The 15,775-nt window shown below is 36.5% G+C and overlaps 1 protein-coding gene and 1 long non-coding RNA gene across 5 annotated transcripts in view; one reads left to right on the forward strand and one right to left on the reverse strand.

Moving 5' to 3' along the window:
* The window catches only part of LOC103723913 (double-stranded RNA-binding protein 3-like), a 3,607-nt gene extending 943 nt beyond the window's left edge, over nt 1-2,664 (reverse strand). Inside the window, exons 1-5 of one of the 3 annotated variants that reach the window (XM_026800283.2) lie at nt 2,408-2,664; nt 2,216-2,268; nt 1,743-1,990; nt 1,395-1,614; nt 1-1,273 (exon numbers count right to left, since the gene is read on the reverse strand). The exon at nt 1-1,273 is cut by the window's left edge and continues 942 nt beyond it. In XM_026800283.2, coding sequence (XP_026656084.2) covers nt 432-1,273; nt 1,395-1,614; nt 1,743-1,988 — 1,308 coding nt within the window. In that variant the 5' untranslated portion in view covers nt 1,989-1,990; nt 2,216-2,268; nt 2,408-2,664 and the 3' untranslated portion in view covers nt 1-431. The other 2 variants (XM_039129897.1, XM_039129896.1) reach the window with 2 other exon arrangements.
* Nucleotides 2,665-7,152: 4,488 nt separating this feature from the next.
* On the forward strand, nt 7,153-14,943 carry LOC108511902. 2 transcript variants are annotated; one of them, XR_005513256.1, is made up of 3 exons: nt 7,153-7,336; nt 7,844-7,911; nt 14,425-14,943. It is a non-coding gene; the product is annotated as an uncharacterized LOC108511902 (long non-coding RNA). The 2 variants fall into 2 exon arrangements; XR_003383045.2 differs by having other exon boundaries at nt 7,153-7,911.
* Nucleotides 14,944-15,775: the final 832 nt, after the last annotated feature.

Consider the following 15,775-nt stretch of genomic DNA (forward strand, 5'->3'; position numbering starts at 1 on the left):
AACTGACTGCCCACGTAGGCTCTTAAGAAGCCATTACCTAAAAGAAAGGTATCAAAGAACCAAAAATAAAAAAACCAAGAGACGGAACAAAAACTCGTATGATTTGATGTGCTGAATTGGTGTCTGTTTGATGCTTTTTCTCTGTAAATCTAGTCAGCAGTAAAATTATCATTGAAAACATAGAGAATATAGAGTACAAGTCGATCAGTTACATAGCTAGATGTGACGAAATTCCACCCCAGGAACCACCATCAGCAGAAAACCATGAGCCAAAATCCATGAATTCAAATAAGCAAAAAGCAAGAGAGAGTTCTCAAGAACAAACCCCCCCCCCCCCCCCCCCCCCCCCATAAAGTCGAAACCTGCAGGACATCATGAAGATGTCTTTAGAATAGAAGTCTATAAAATCACTCGAGCAATTCATTCCATCCTCACAAGTGGAGCCTGTTGAGCTTTGAGGTGGCTGCTGAGATCTCTCCTTCTTTCTTCTGGACTGCAGTGGTGTTAACCGCTGGCCTCATCGGCGGGGCAGCGCAGACCGGAATCACTGATCTTATATGCACAGCAGGAGCAACACCAGGTGCATGGTATCCACCACCGGAAAAGATTGCCGGAATTGGAATTCGGTGTAGACTTCTCGCAGGAGCAGTTCCGGTTGAAGCAGAGGAGCCAAATGGCCTACTGCTCATCTGGGTTTGCTGAATTCTTTGATCCACCATTCGGTTGGCGACCGAAGTGTTCGACATAGGAAAAGCTCGGCGATAGGCCGGCATAGGAGTATATGATGGAGTTGGCTTTGCAAGTGAATTCCCATTGATCTGCTCCTCCTCATCCTTTTGTTTCTTCTCCTCCAATTGAGGTGGAGGCAATGGTCTGTTTGATGGGTAGGGAGGAAGACTGTTGCTCTTGTCCTTGGAGAAAGCTGGCTCTTGAGAAGTGGTGGATGAGTGCTGCAGTAAGGGCATTGGGGGTAAAATCTTGGGGCCAGTGGAAGGTGGGGGAGATAGGAAACATCTCTGTTGCTGAGGGCATAGAGGATCCATAGACTTCCATTTGTGCTGGAATCCTAAAGAATTGAAAGAAGCAGCAGAGGTGCCTTCTCTAGAGACTAACATCAGCCTGCTCCTCTGATGCTGCTGATTTCTGTGTCTCATTGGTTTGCTCTCCTCTTTAGGCCTTAAATTAGATAAAACTCTTGTCACAACCACCTCTTCCTGCTCCTCACTGCTCTCTTTCTCTTTGGCCTGCTGAGAGGAAGAGCCCAAATCTGGCACTACAAATATATAACCATTTGAAGATAAATCACAACAGCTTTGCTTCCAAAGAAAAAAAACACACACACAGAGAGAGAGAGAGAGGGGCACTAGAAAAGGAGAAAGGAACTTGTTTTTTACTTTGTTTAAGAGCAGACCAAGCAGCCATGGCAGCATTCTTCTCAGCTTGCTTCTTAGTCTTTGCTGGCTCACCAGTGAAGCTCATACCAGCAAGCTCCACAGAGCAAGTGAAGACAGGGAGGTGACCAGGGCCAGACCTCACTGTGGTGTATACAGGGAGCTTCAAGCCAGCCCTGTGAGCAGTCTCTTGGAGAAGGTTCTTGTACACCCCCGTCTCATCCTATCCAACAGGAGCCACAGGACAAAAAGAAGGAAGAAAACTATAATAACAAGAGACAAATAGCTTGCTCCCCATGACCAAAGTAAAGAGGAACATAACAAAATTCTGGGAAGAGAAGAGGGACTTACAAGGACTCGAGCGGCCAGAGACCTTGAAGGACCTCTGGTGGAGAGGTTGGTGAGAGCCACCTCGGCTGCAGCATGCTCTGCCTGCCTTAGAGTGGTGCAATTGCTTGGCCCCTCAAAGATCTCACCATTGAAGTTAACTGAAGCTTTGAACCTTGGTGCATGGTCTGGTCCTTCCCTTATGCAAGCATAGGAGGGGAGATTGAAGCAGCTCCTCTGTGCTAGCTCTTGTAGCTGGTTTTTATACATACCTGCTACCAATGGATCACTTTAAAGCAAACAAAGCATCCAAGCTTACAGGAGGACAAAGAGAACAAGAAAAAGAAGACCTTATGAATCAAAAGCCAGCACAAACAATAAACACATACGAGATTCCAGGAGAAACAAGCGCTTTTAACTCCAAACTTGCAAGACATTAAGAGATACAGCTTTTTAGAAGGTAAGCAGGGAAGAAGCAATGAATAAAAGGTTGTTACCTTTGATTCAAAAAGGCAGCACGGCAGACGAAGAAGAAGCAAAAGCCATGAATCTAGAACACATAGAAAATCCAAACTAAGGGGCGAACAGGAAAAAGAAGAATTTTTGAATCAAAAAGTTGACACTTTTCAGAAAGCAAACAAGGAAGAAGCCATGAACCAGAAGGAGATGAGAATGGAGAGCCCACCCACCTTTAAGAAAAGTAGGACGAGGGAACGCAACCTTCCTGGGATTTTGCTTTACAACCTCATGATGGGGCTTCGTATCATCTTGGAAGGGAGAAAAAAGAAAAACTTTCAGAAGCGGTTACTTTATATTTTTGGGTGGGATTTCCCCAAGCGGTCTTGGATTTCCTCTTGCAGTTCAGAGTGGGAGGGGATGGAAACGAGACTCAGGATTTTGTATTTAAGCAGCACAATTTCCAAATGGAGCAACAGTAGTAGGGAGGGTCCAAAGCCAGCCACCCCGCCGCCATTAATGGGCATTTATAGCTTCTGTAAGCTTTTTGTGGCTTTCCCTCTCACCAATCGTAGCCGTTGGCCTTGCTTTGGGTTTGGGGGTCTCGTAACAGTGGGATTTAAATGCCTTGAAGGGGTTACATGTTCTCCGGTCAAGGCTGTTACTGTGTTCCTTGGGACCAGCCACAGCCCTTGGATCTTTCCATCATTGATTAGTACTGATATAATTTAAAGTTGCTAAGTAGAAATCACCATTAAACCTTTTACGGCTCGCTTGGCCACCTCAAACGTGCCTTCGATTGCCACCGAGACGACGGCACGCTTAGGATGGGACTAAAATTTCACAAAAGTGATTCAAATTTGAAATATGTAATACTTCCCATCCGATTTCGCCGATGAAGTTACCATCTTCGTTGGTACCAAAATAGTGCTAGAAGCCTAGAATAATGTATTTATGTATGAGGCAATCTATGAATCGGAAAGGAGATGCAGAAACTTGTGATCTAGATGGAACGTTTTTGGTAGAAAAAAATTAGTGAGGGCTCTACATGGATAAATTTATCACTTCGTATCTTCTCTTTTTATATATATAAAAAAAAGCCTGTGCTCCGTAAGCCAAATGGGTATTATTGAAATAGAAATAAATTAAAATAAAACTTAAAATAAAATTTGGATACCAAAAAAATCAATAATTAAATTTTTAGAAATTAGGATATTTTTATTTTTCTATAACTTCTCCAACTAAATATAGAATGATTGGTGGTTACTCGTTTCGATGCCATTTTAAAGCCTGACTCATTCCAACCAAGTATACTCCAAAAACTATTATTTTTGTATTGATCGAGTGGGGTCCATGCAAAGGCACTCTTGGAGAAATTTTGGTGCCACATTGATACAATCCAAAATTATAGTTAGGCACAATTTATGCAAAGATAGTATGGTCAAACACAATTCTAATGATGTTGTTGGACGCAATTTATGAACCATTGAAGGCACGTGGGTGCACGTTAGCCCGCCGCTAGGTCAGGGTGATGGGAGGCTGGCGTAACCATCACCGACCCAAAAGGTTCCATTACTGTTCTTCTTCTTCTTTTCAGAGGCAAAAGAAAAGCTCCACCTTACCCGCCTTGTACATGTGCACGTAATACATTATACCATATACCATGGAAACATTATTGAAACAGTAGTTAATCTCTCAACTATTATACAAAAAAAAAAAAAAAACTAAACTGTCCCATGTGTTTCCAATGATCAAATGTTAAAAGAAACATTTAACCTACTACGTTGCTTAGTTTGAGAGGCAGTGCTAGGTTAAACTATAGAATTTTTTTTTGCATGGATATTCTTCTAAAATTTTAAATTTATGTGAATATTTTTTTAAAATTTATATTTATTTTTATATTTTTATAAAATATTGTTTTTGTAAAAATACCTCTAATATAACGTTTCTTCTGTAAATAAAAACTATATCTATTTAATTAAAAATAAAATAAAATTATTTAAAATTATTTTTTTGTCCTCCATTACGATCGTCTTATAAATATTTCTTTTTGCACATCTACCCATTAAAAATATTTTAGTTATTTTAATTTAAAATCATTAATTTTTTAATAGTATTAGATGGCGTAGGTATATATATAAAAACAAAGATAAAAAAAAAATAGAATAGCAAAATAAGTGTTTTATGAGGGTATACATGTAAATATCAGTTTTAGAAAGATATTCATGCAAAATTTGATATATAGGAAGGTATTTATGTAAAATAATTCTTAAACTATTACCAACCAAAAAGCTCAATTACTTATAATCAACAAAGGCAAAAAAAAAAAAAAAAAAATCCCACCATATATGTCTTATATATGTTCATGTAATATTAACCATGTATTATGAAGTCCCTTAAGATATCGATTCAATCAAACATTCGACCATCTTAAATGCGATAGAACGTGAAAAGAGACCCAGTAAAGCTTGTTTTTAGATTAGTATTTCGGTCGAGAGTCTCGGTTCCTGCCTGGTGCCAGAAAAAAAAAAAAAAAGGAAAGAAGAAAAAAAAAAAGTTAGTGCTGTAATGGAAAACTCAAACAGCGGCCTTTTACGGTCATTAAAAAAATATATTCTATTTTCATGCTTTATTTATCTATTTTATTGGAAAGGTTTTTTTGACTTGTTTCGGAAGAAGAAAAAAAAAAAAAAGACTTAGACATAAAATATTTAGAAGTGAACCGGTCTTTTATGTGCATAGCGTGCAAAGTGTGTAGAAGCGGCTCAATACATTTAGGGGCCTAAGATAAACTCACTAAAGAAAATCATTTTTTTTCCATTTTGTTTTTAAAGTATTTCTGTAGTGGGCCGATTTAAAACAAACTCACTAAAAAGATTTTCTTTTCTTTTCTTTTTTTTTCTGTTTTATCTTTAAGACCTTTCCTGCGGTAGGTTTTCTTTAGGCCGAGGCATTAGGCGACCGCCTCAGTTGCCTAAACGTTGGGCCGGCCCTGAGAGTGTGACAATGAGTTTAAGACTTTTGTTATTTGAGAAATAATATGGACTATTAGCTCTTGACCACCAATTACTTGTCTATAATTGTGAGAGTGCAATGCATAGCTGGTAAATACTATAATCAGCTAGGACATATTAAGTCTTATTGTAGCCAGCAAGTTTGCAATCAGAAATACCAACAATTCAATATTTAATTTATTTAACAGTATGTGGTCAAAATTCTTACAAATCTATTATTAGAGATAGCATTAATTTTTGTAAATTTAAATTCTTTTTTAATTTTGTAGTCCTAGTGTGTTTCATTTTTATCAGGTTTCTATTTCTTGCCAGACTTTATAAGGGGGGCTAAGGTTTCATTCACAGTAGACTTGTTTCAATAAATTAATAAAATTTTTGTGGACTTTTCTTCCATTTTCCAATTTTTGTTTCTTGTACTTCTTCTCTTTTTACACCAAGTGGTGCTGCCTATGTCAATAACCTCCCTAGGTATATCGAAAATATTTAAGATATCAACATGTATGCTTAAGTTTTTTTTGAAAGTATAAACATTGATGAAGTTATAATGATGGTCAGATCAAAAGATAGTTGCACAGAAAAATCCAATTTATTTCCTTGGCTTCCAAAAGAGAAGGGGTCTCTCTTTACCAACTCTGATGCATTAGTAAAGCTACATGGGGCTTTGGGAGGAGCTTAACGCCATTGCTCGCTTTCCTTGTGTTCAATCTTTATAGATAGAAAGGGATTCATCAACAATACTGGCGAGTCGAGGTCAAAACTATAAAGATTAGATTACTTAATTTGGCTGCCCCATTAGCTGAGATGGTTGGCTACTAATTATGTTCTTTCCCTATCGTGTGTATAAAGAGGCCAATTACATACCAGAAAAGAGGCTAATAGCTAATTGCTGGCATGTCGTCATTTTCCATTTCTTTTCCAAGTGCTCATAGATCTTGATAAAGGTGCAGTTGTGCTTTATAGGGAGGTGAAGCCTCAACAACAATGGATAGGTACAAATCTCTCAACTAACTGGAGATTTATATTAGAAATTATTACTATTTTAAATGGAAATTCCAAACACTCGCTCAAATACATGCATACATACATATATAATACATACATACATACATATATGTATGTAAATATCAATAGAATTTGTGAAAATATTAAACCTAATTAGGTGATATGCGAGCTAGAAATTTCATTCGGAGGGGCATTGTGTTAATATATGTATATGATATATCTTAGTTATACTTTATTTATTATTAATAAATAAATAAATAAATAAATAACTTAATTTTTTAATTAAAAACTTATATTTTTTGCTTCCTTTCACTAAACTACTTTTAGTTATAAGTTTATAACTATGATTCATCTCCAATTCCCTTTTTCCTTTCATGTGGAATCAAATCTGCATTAATCCCCATATCTCCTCTAAGAAAGTATCCAATGCATAATTAAGGGCTCGTTTAGTTCGTGGAAAAAAAGATAGGAAAGTGTGATCAACGGAAAAGTAATGAAATGCCTCCTATTTGGTTGGAGTTTTTAAAGGAAAGAGTTAGAAAAATTGTATTTCCACGAGAATATGATTCCTATGTTTTATGAGAAAGTTTTTTCCATGAGAAACATGGAAAAGTTACTTTCTCATGAGCCAGAAATTACTTCATTTTTATTTTTTTCCAAAAAAGCCCTTCAGCATTAAAGAGGCATTAAAGACATAATTTTTATTAAAAGTATAATAGAAATTATACATAACTTTTTCAGAAAAAATAGATGACCAACCGAACATAAGTACTTTGAAAATATATTATTTTCTCATTGTCAACTAAATATACCAAATATATTTTTTCAGGCATCTTTTTTTTTTAGAAATTTACTTTTTAAAAATTATACTTTAGAAGGGAAAATGCTTCTCGTGAGCTAAATGAGCCCTAGGGCTCGTTCCTATTCATATAAACAAAAAAAATTATGTACCAGTGGTTTAGACAACTTGTGACGGCGTAAATAGGGGGGGCTGGGTTTTCTCCCTTGTTTTCCTTCCTGCTCTTCCCCAAGGAAGCCATTTTTGGCCGCTAGGAAGAGAGAGCTTGGGGGCTGGCCGTCGAATTCCTTCTAGTTTTGAACCAACCATCTCTTCCGCGCGTCTCCATTTTGGCCGCTCGAAAGGAGGTTGGACCTTCCTTCCTTGCCCAATGGCGTCGCGTGCCTCCATTTTTGAGCAGGGGAAGATCTCCTATATATCCACCGAACTTCCGTCTCGTCTTTTTCCCCTTTTCCTTCGTGTTTTGCCGTCGCGCTCTCGCCCCCGCACCCTCATTGGACATCTCTCTCTCTCTCTCTCTCTCCTCGACGTTGTCAAGCCACCCCCTTTTCTCCTCTCCTCTCTTCTCTCCCTCCCTCTTTCTTTCCTTCATGTGAATGCCTCCGCTGTCTTGCTCCTTATCTCTCATTCTCTCTCTCTTGCACGGTCTCTCTTTCTCCTTATTTCTCTCTCTCCCACTCTATATGTCTCTCTCCTTGCTCTCTCTCGAGTCTCTTGCACCCGGATGATCTGCATAGGGCCGACCCCCATGTTCTCACTCTTTTAACCTCCTATGTCCCTCTTTCTTTCTGTCTCCGCCTCTCTATCTTCCTCTTTTTGTCTCTCTAAACTGGTTTACTTAGTTTTTTTTGTAGATTTAGGAAAGCGCAGAGCACTTGAAGAAGGCTTGTCGGTTCCGGGGACTGATCCCACCACCATCAAGGTAATTACTATCCCTTTGTTCCCACTATTCTTAGATTAGGGGCTCGTTTGGTTCACGGAAAACATTTTTTTCTCCTAGGAATATAATTCTTGGGAAGCAGATTCCTTGAAAGAGGATGTCTGAAAAAGTATATGTTTGGTTGACAATGGAAAAGTGACAGATTTCCAGAGTGCTTATGTTTGGTTGGCCATCTACTTTTCTGGAGAAGTTATGTGTAATTTCTATTATACCCTTAATAAAAATTAGGTATTTAATGCCTCTTTAATGTTGAAGAGCTTTCTTGGAAAAAGATAAAAATAGATGGATTTTCGGCTCATGGAAAAGTAACTTTTTCATGTTTCTCATGAGAAAATTTTTTCCATGAAATGTGGGAATCAGATTCCCATAGGAATACAATTTTTCCGTTTCTCTCCTTTGAAAACTCTAACCAAATAAGAGGCATCTTATTATTTTTTCGTTGACCACACTTTTCCCCCTCTTTTTCCGTGAACCAAACGAGCCCTAGGGGGTAGATGACATCCGAAGAACTAGATTAGGTTTGGGACATGCACCTAGATCCTGGTCTGTTGGTCCCGTGGCCTGATTTAGATCCTTTCTGATTTATGGAAGCTCGGGTGGGCCCCATGAACCTGGGAACCTTTCATATACCCGAGATTTTGAATAATATGTGGTTGCCGTGGAGGAAAACCTAATCATTGATTGATTGTATTTGTATAAGCCATGCATAGCATTTTGGAGGAAATTCTATCTTACGACCTAATTATAAATACCTGTATCCTAGTATTCGATCATGCAAGTGAACAATTTTATAACGCATAACTTGACATGCAAATATTAATCTAAGTATTGAAATTTAATTATGAATAATATTCATTTTATTTATAATTAATGTTATATGCTCTATACAAATAAATCTTGAATTACTGGATTAAGCATGAAATAAATTTCATGGGCATGAACAACATTTTTTTACTACATTAGAATATTGTCAATTTTATTGGTTGTGATGTATCCTCTCTAGTTTAGTTATGATCACACGGTTTAGGATTTAGTCTTTTTTTGGGTCTTTAGTAGGATGATCACTAGTGTATGCTAGTTGATAACATGTTGCAATTAGAAGCTAGTTTTCTTTTAGGCCACGCTAGTAAGGCGATCACTGATATAGGCTATTGTGGGCATGTTTTCCGTATGATTTTAGAGCTAGTTCCTTTGGGGCCTTCAGTAGGGCAATAACTAGTGCATGATGATGGGTGGCATATTGTAGTCAAGATCTAGACCCTTTGGGGGCTTGCCATGGGTCGATCATGGCTATTGCATAAAGGCTAGGAAAGAATATGAATGATTGAGTACATTGATTTGATTTTATTTTATTTTTAACTAGATGCATTGAACATTTTTGATATATATATATATATATATATTCTCCAACATGCCTTTATTTATAAACCAAAACTCTTATATTATGATTATTGAGTTTTGTGCATATTATGTTTAATCAAATTAAAGGTAGAGGTGATTTATTGAGCTTTTTAGCTCACTTTTATTTTTTTTACCTAATAAAAGGGCTTGATTTTGGGCCTTGAGCAAGAGGACAAGGACTAAAAGCAACCTCTTTTCTTTTGTAATAAATATCTATATAATCCACGTAGAACATGCTTGAAAATAATGTTGGATCTTGATTTATGAATGTCTTTCTAAGAAAGCTTAGTATTTTAGTTTATCTGCATCAATACTATATGTAACTTATTTTAGGCCTTACATGTCTTGTGGACGACATTTTGTAGGGGTGTGGCCTTCGTCTGTTGTGTGCCCACTCGTACTAGTGGGACGGGCGTGGCACAACTATTCATTCGATCCAAAATTATCCAAATCCATTTCAAAAATGGATGTTTTATGCTATATAAATACTATCAAATGAGAATTGGACCCATATTTCCCGCATGCACCATTAACCTCTAGAATTTTAGAAAATAATTTGGTATTACCATTAATTTTCTTTTTCTGAGGGAAGTTATCGCTATTAATGTCTGACTTACCCTGTTGACTTTCACATGACTACCAGTTGATCTTCTTTTAGTTACCTAAAATTTGTTGCTCACAATGCATATTTTTTTATGATTGTTATTTCTGACAAGACATATTTATGATGCAATCAAGTTATCTTTTACAAATATATTTCTTATAGCTTTTGATTGGTTTGCACTTGCCAGATTTGCTCCAACAAACACAATGCTTCATTTTATTTTATTTTAAAGAGATAATAGATCAGGTTTGCATTCAGGCATCTTTACCCATTTAAAATATCAAGTAAGTACTGATCATGCCAAAACCTAACTGACCAATCTATTTCCTAGTTGATTAAGTTTCTTTTGTTATTCTAGGGTGTTAGATGTAAACTTTCTATCTGCGCTAATAAAACAAGATGAGACGAGGAAAAATTAAAGAAAGAAAATCTTAATTTTGAAAGCGAAAAAGTCATGATCTTGGGTCAGCAATATTTTGCTTATGGGTGCAAATAAACGAAGCCGTTTGTGAATGGCTTGAGCTTGCCTGTCAATGGCCTTGTTTGCGAGGATCCGTGTAGGTGTGTGTTTAGTCCCACGTCGGTTATGCACTGGGTAGATCTTGGGTACTTATATAGGATTAAAGAACCCAAATAATATCTTTCAGCTAGCCATTTTTATTAAAATTTAAATAATTTAACGACGAGATTTATTGTCGTTTCATTTTTGAGTGAGATCCTGGGTTGTTACAAATAATATCAAAGCGGACATAGCCCATGACCTATGTGGACTAAGGGACACTATAGCACAAGCCCATTAGGGTTGACCACAGGCCAATCGTGATGTTGGTGATTAGATTTGAATGGATTTACCATCCTCACCAGGGCTTAAAATCTAGGGAGTATGCGAAGATCTGTATGGGCGTGTGTTTAGTCCCATATTGGCTATGCATTATGTAGATATTGGTAATTTATACAGGATTAAGGAATCTAAATAATACCTTTCGGCTAGCCATTTTGGGTGATCATGTTTAAACAACGAGTTTGGAAAAGTTTGATCAAACAAGTAATATAATATAAGCTGCTTGGAAAAGTTTGATCAAACAAGTAATATAAGCTGCTTGAATAATACATCATATCAAACATGGCTCAAGCTCGATTGAATATTTTATATAAGGAGCTAATCTGAAGCTACTATTAGGCAGCCGACATAGGTTCATATGCACTTTTCCTTATTTCAAACTTTATACGCACTAAACCATGTTTCTCTAACCACCCCTCCTCTTCTTTCTTGTCCTTTTATCCCTCTCCTTCAAAACACATGCATGACGTTTTGACATTCAAGCAGAACTCCTCATCCTTCTCCATGTCCTTCTTCCAAGAACTGGAAGCAAGATTTTGTCTTATATCACATGTTAGCTTGTATTGAGATGGAAGATGGCATTCTGAATAGCAACAAAGTACTGTTGTTTGAGAAGCTGAACACTTAAGTGAATGGTGATCGATGGGCGCTCCACTGATTTTAGAAGCGCCCTTGAGGAGGGGGAAGTTAGGATGCTCTATAATGTTAGAGTTTTAATTAAAAAAATAAATTTAAAAAATAATTAAAAAAATCAATCTTATCCCTTAATTGTTAGTTTTTTCAAAAGCTTTAAAATTTCTTCCTTTTTTCAATCCTATATCGAATATGTGAATGCAAGTCTTCTTGCCTAAATGGAAATCCTTTTCTAAGAAGCCCAAATCGAACTTTGTGGGAAGTGGGCTCGGTTGCAGTCTAGCAGAGGCCCCTCGATCCAAGCAAGATCTTTTTAATTTTTTGATTTTGTTCTTTGTAGATTTTTCTTTCGTAACATTGTTTTTTAGGAGAAGATAAAATAATATACAAGTTATTGTTTGTAGATTTTTCTTTCATAACATTGTCTTTAGGAGAAGATAACATAATATACATATTAGCAATATAGCGATTTCTATGTCATATTCCTCCAATGGTGGAATTTGATGTGCTTGCTTGCTGATTTTGTTTATGCAAATGAAGATGGAAGTTTAAGATGCCTAAAAATATGTCTAAAATTTCTATTTTTATTTATATATGTCTTAAATTTTCATCTCTATTAACATTTATCAGAACTTTCATCCAAGGTTTCAAATAATGAAATCAAATATTGGACCGATTTATTGCTGGAACAGTATAGTATTGGATAACAACATATAGTATGGAACTATGTCCCACACTGACATACGTGTCAAAAATTTGCAAGAATATTACCGTCCCATTCATACCATCTTAGTGCAGTAGTATTTGAAACCTTACTTTTATCTCTATTTATATTTTTAAAAATTTTGCATTGAATTGACAAAATGTTCTAAAAACCATATATCAATAATTTTCATATCTTTTTTGTTCCTTCGCAGTTAGCATAACTCTCAGTTGATTCCATCCCAAATTAAATATATTATAGGGAGATTTGTAGAAACTTATGGAAAATCATACATAAAGCTATCTCATGCTTTTAATACTGCACCAAACCAACTCTATAACTTGCATCATGTACTTGGGAAGTCAAGATAACTAATTTCCTCGATATGATTCCTGTCAATAATAAATATTAGAGAAACCTTTTTATAATAGCTTTTCAAAATTAGTTATAGTTTCTCTATATAAAAATATAATATATGTGGGTTGTAATTGCACAAGAAACTATTCTTAAGGAGATTCCCCTATAATCAATTGATGCTCTTTTATTGACCGAATTATTATGTTATTTCTTTTACATGTATACAATGTTGTTTATAATTTCATCAAAAGCTATTACTCATGGGTTTTGGTTGCCATAAATCAATATATTTTTATTGATATTATTTTTTTTTTGATCCTTTCATATATGCATGTGCTTTGCGTGGGTTTAAGGCTTGCCTAGGATTATAGCCTTGATGGTGATAATGGTTCCAATCTGGATACATGGGTGAGATCGAAAATTTGACCTAAAATGTGATACCCATCAACCCAATGTGCCTGTTTTGGGTCGGGTCCGATATAGCCCCATGACATCATGACAAAGACATCGCAAAGGCCACATGTACGTACAAAGATACACGTACCCGTGTCGAGGGATAACACTTTTCCTTTTTGCAATTAGAATCAAGTTTCCCTCCAATGTTTCAAATGGGTAAAAAAGAAAAAAAAAACTTCATCAATCAAAAATCAAATATTTCAAATACACCAAGTTTTTGATCGATCTTTTAATTTTCACTCCTAGTAATTAAGTTTGGTGGTTGCAGCATATAGAAGAAGATGAATAGGTGAGAGCCTTGCATTGTAGTGGGTCAAGAGTGAAGTTAGGTGGGGCCCTCATAAATATGAGGCACTATATGGCATGTTTAGTTCTAATATTGCAACAAAATGATTGTTTGATTATTTATCAACTTGAAAACTTTTGTTATTCAAATTGGTGCAAAGTGGACTTCTAAACCTAGATGTGACAGATACCTCACCCTCCTTCCAACAATGTGGACCCTGCCTTGCAGGCGTCACATGAAGTCCAGCTGAGGTCTGCATCATAGGAGTGGGGGTCTGTGGGTGGGACTGTAGGTGTTGGAAAAACATGCACATGCCTATGCAAGAAGCCTTACTTCTGTAATAACTGCCATTTGTTCAGTATTTTGCTTCAGTGGTTTCTACAATATGGAAGAATGTTGAACATATGAATGTTGAAATATTCATAGAGTAATAATACTTGTCACTTTCTGAATTATAAATGGCTACCAGAGAGGGCTGTCAAACTGTTTGGAGAAGTGTCATTCTCTTCAAGGTGAAAATCTTTAGTTGTTTGCTATACTTCCAACAAAATTTTGACAGCGGAAAGTCTCTAAGAAGAATTGGTCTCATCTGCATTGCTGTGATATGTGTTGATTGGAGTTGGTTTGCTAGACTACTTGGATTTAGATGTCTTCCTGCCAATTCGAAAGAGACATGGACAGTTTGGAGTTCAGCTCAGGCTAATCAAAGCTTCAAAAAATGGAGTGGCTTGAAATAAACTCCAGAATGTTTCGAAACAATCATCATTCATCTAGAGAAGTATTGGAGAGTGTTCTATTCTTGATTAAAGACCGGATAGGTGGTTTCTGCATGCATTTAGGGGGAAAAGTTGAGACCTGTTTTAGATCTATTGCCTTGGTAGTTTTGTGAAACTCCTTTTATCCTTTTGAATGTTTTCTTGTACTGACTTGGTTAGCCTAGGTTAGTCGTTGCTCCTCTACTAAATTTGGATTGGGCTTTTTTCCCCAATTCTTTTCCTTAAAGAAAAAAAGAAATATTTGCAGCAAGCTTTTGTCAAAATGAATTTTAATACAACCCAAGCTGAAGGTGAAAACAATCTTTTGATAGGAAGAAGGTTTTTCTCTATCATTTCTTATGCGCCGGTATTTACATTAGCCTTGCTTCCTAAGATATTATGCCATTAAATAATAAGTTGTTAAGGTCTTGCTAATGGTTCATGTATGTTGATTAACAGAGTTCAAGAAACAGATGGATATGATAAGCTTTAACAAAATGTGGGGGAATCCCATAATTGAGAAAAGCCAACACAGTGCTTTGTTTTGTGGCTTGCCATGTTCATGTAGATGAACCATGGCCCAGATACATGTAATGAGCGAAATATATATGGGTTGGATGGATAGAGGAGAAAGGTCCACAAAATGCTGAGTTTGGTCTGTCTTGAGAGAAATATAGCTCAGGCTTGGCCCAATCCTTCCCACCATTATATAAGAATCAAGGCAAAAGTGCAACAAACTTAAGAACAATTCCCAGCAGCAACTCTGATGAGACTGAAGAGGGGGTCTTTTTTGTTGTTGTAAACTATAAATACTCAAAATTTCTGTGCAAAGACTATCACTTTTCAGAACTTCAGAGCTACTCATATATACTGCAAACTATGTGATCCTAGGTAGCTCTGCTGAAGTGTTCAGTTTCAGTCCACAGAGCAACAAATGCAGGCAATCAATTAATTCTGGTACACTTTAGTACTTAGAGATCAATTTATTTGTCTCTTGTTATATAGATCATGTGCCCAGGACAAGAGCAAGGACATATGCATTGTTAATGAGCAGTATTATCGAAAGCTCCATGAGCTTAAATCAAGAGAAATAAATCAGAAAACCCTAACATGGACAGCCCATATTTCAACTATTTGGGATTTGCTTGAGTCGTTCACCATTCATTTCTAGCAAGATAAATGTCTATCATTTGAAATCTTTTCTTCGGAAGTCTACATCCTTAGTCATTGTAGAAACACTCATGCTCCCGTACTGCTTTCACATGAAGATAAGTATAGGTATAAACATGGTTCAATTCGTGCTAGTAAATGGCCACCAAGATAAATTCTGTCATATTTTGTCATGCATCGGTAAAGTGCAACAGGTCGTCTTAAGGTTTCTCCTCACAGCTTTAAAATATGAATGTCTTAATATTTAAATTTGTCATTCTCGTGGAATTAAGGTGGCCAGCCATTCACTATCCCAGTGCTCAGCATGGCTTGCAGGTCTTAATCCATTATGCCCCTTATTTCCGTTGGGCTAAGAAGAAGAGTGAATTGAACTAGGCTTTTATTTCATTTTGCTTGCAATCAAAATTTGCAGTCCTGTACAGTTCAATTTTTTATCCATACGATGCCATGGAACGCATTAATTCCATGCAGGTCCATTTTGAATTCCAAATTCTTTTTTTTCTTCTGATTTTTTGATAGAAAAGGTAGGTGACCCACCCAGAATTTATTAATATGAAAGGAAGAAGTACAAAAGTAGTCCCACAAAACCGCAGGCCAAAGGTGCCCGAGAAACCAGAATTAAAAGGCAATGAGGTCTCGT

This window comes from Phoenix dactylifera, chromosome 9, assembly GCF_009389715.1.
Source record: "Phoenix dactylifera cultivar Barhee BC4 chromosome 9, palm_55x_up_171113_PBpolish2nd_filt_p, whole genome shotgun sequence".
Taxonomy (NCBI): Eukaryota; Viridiplantae; Streptophyta; class Magnoliopsida; order Arecales; family Arecaceae; genus Phoenix; species Phoenix dactylifera.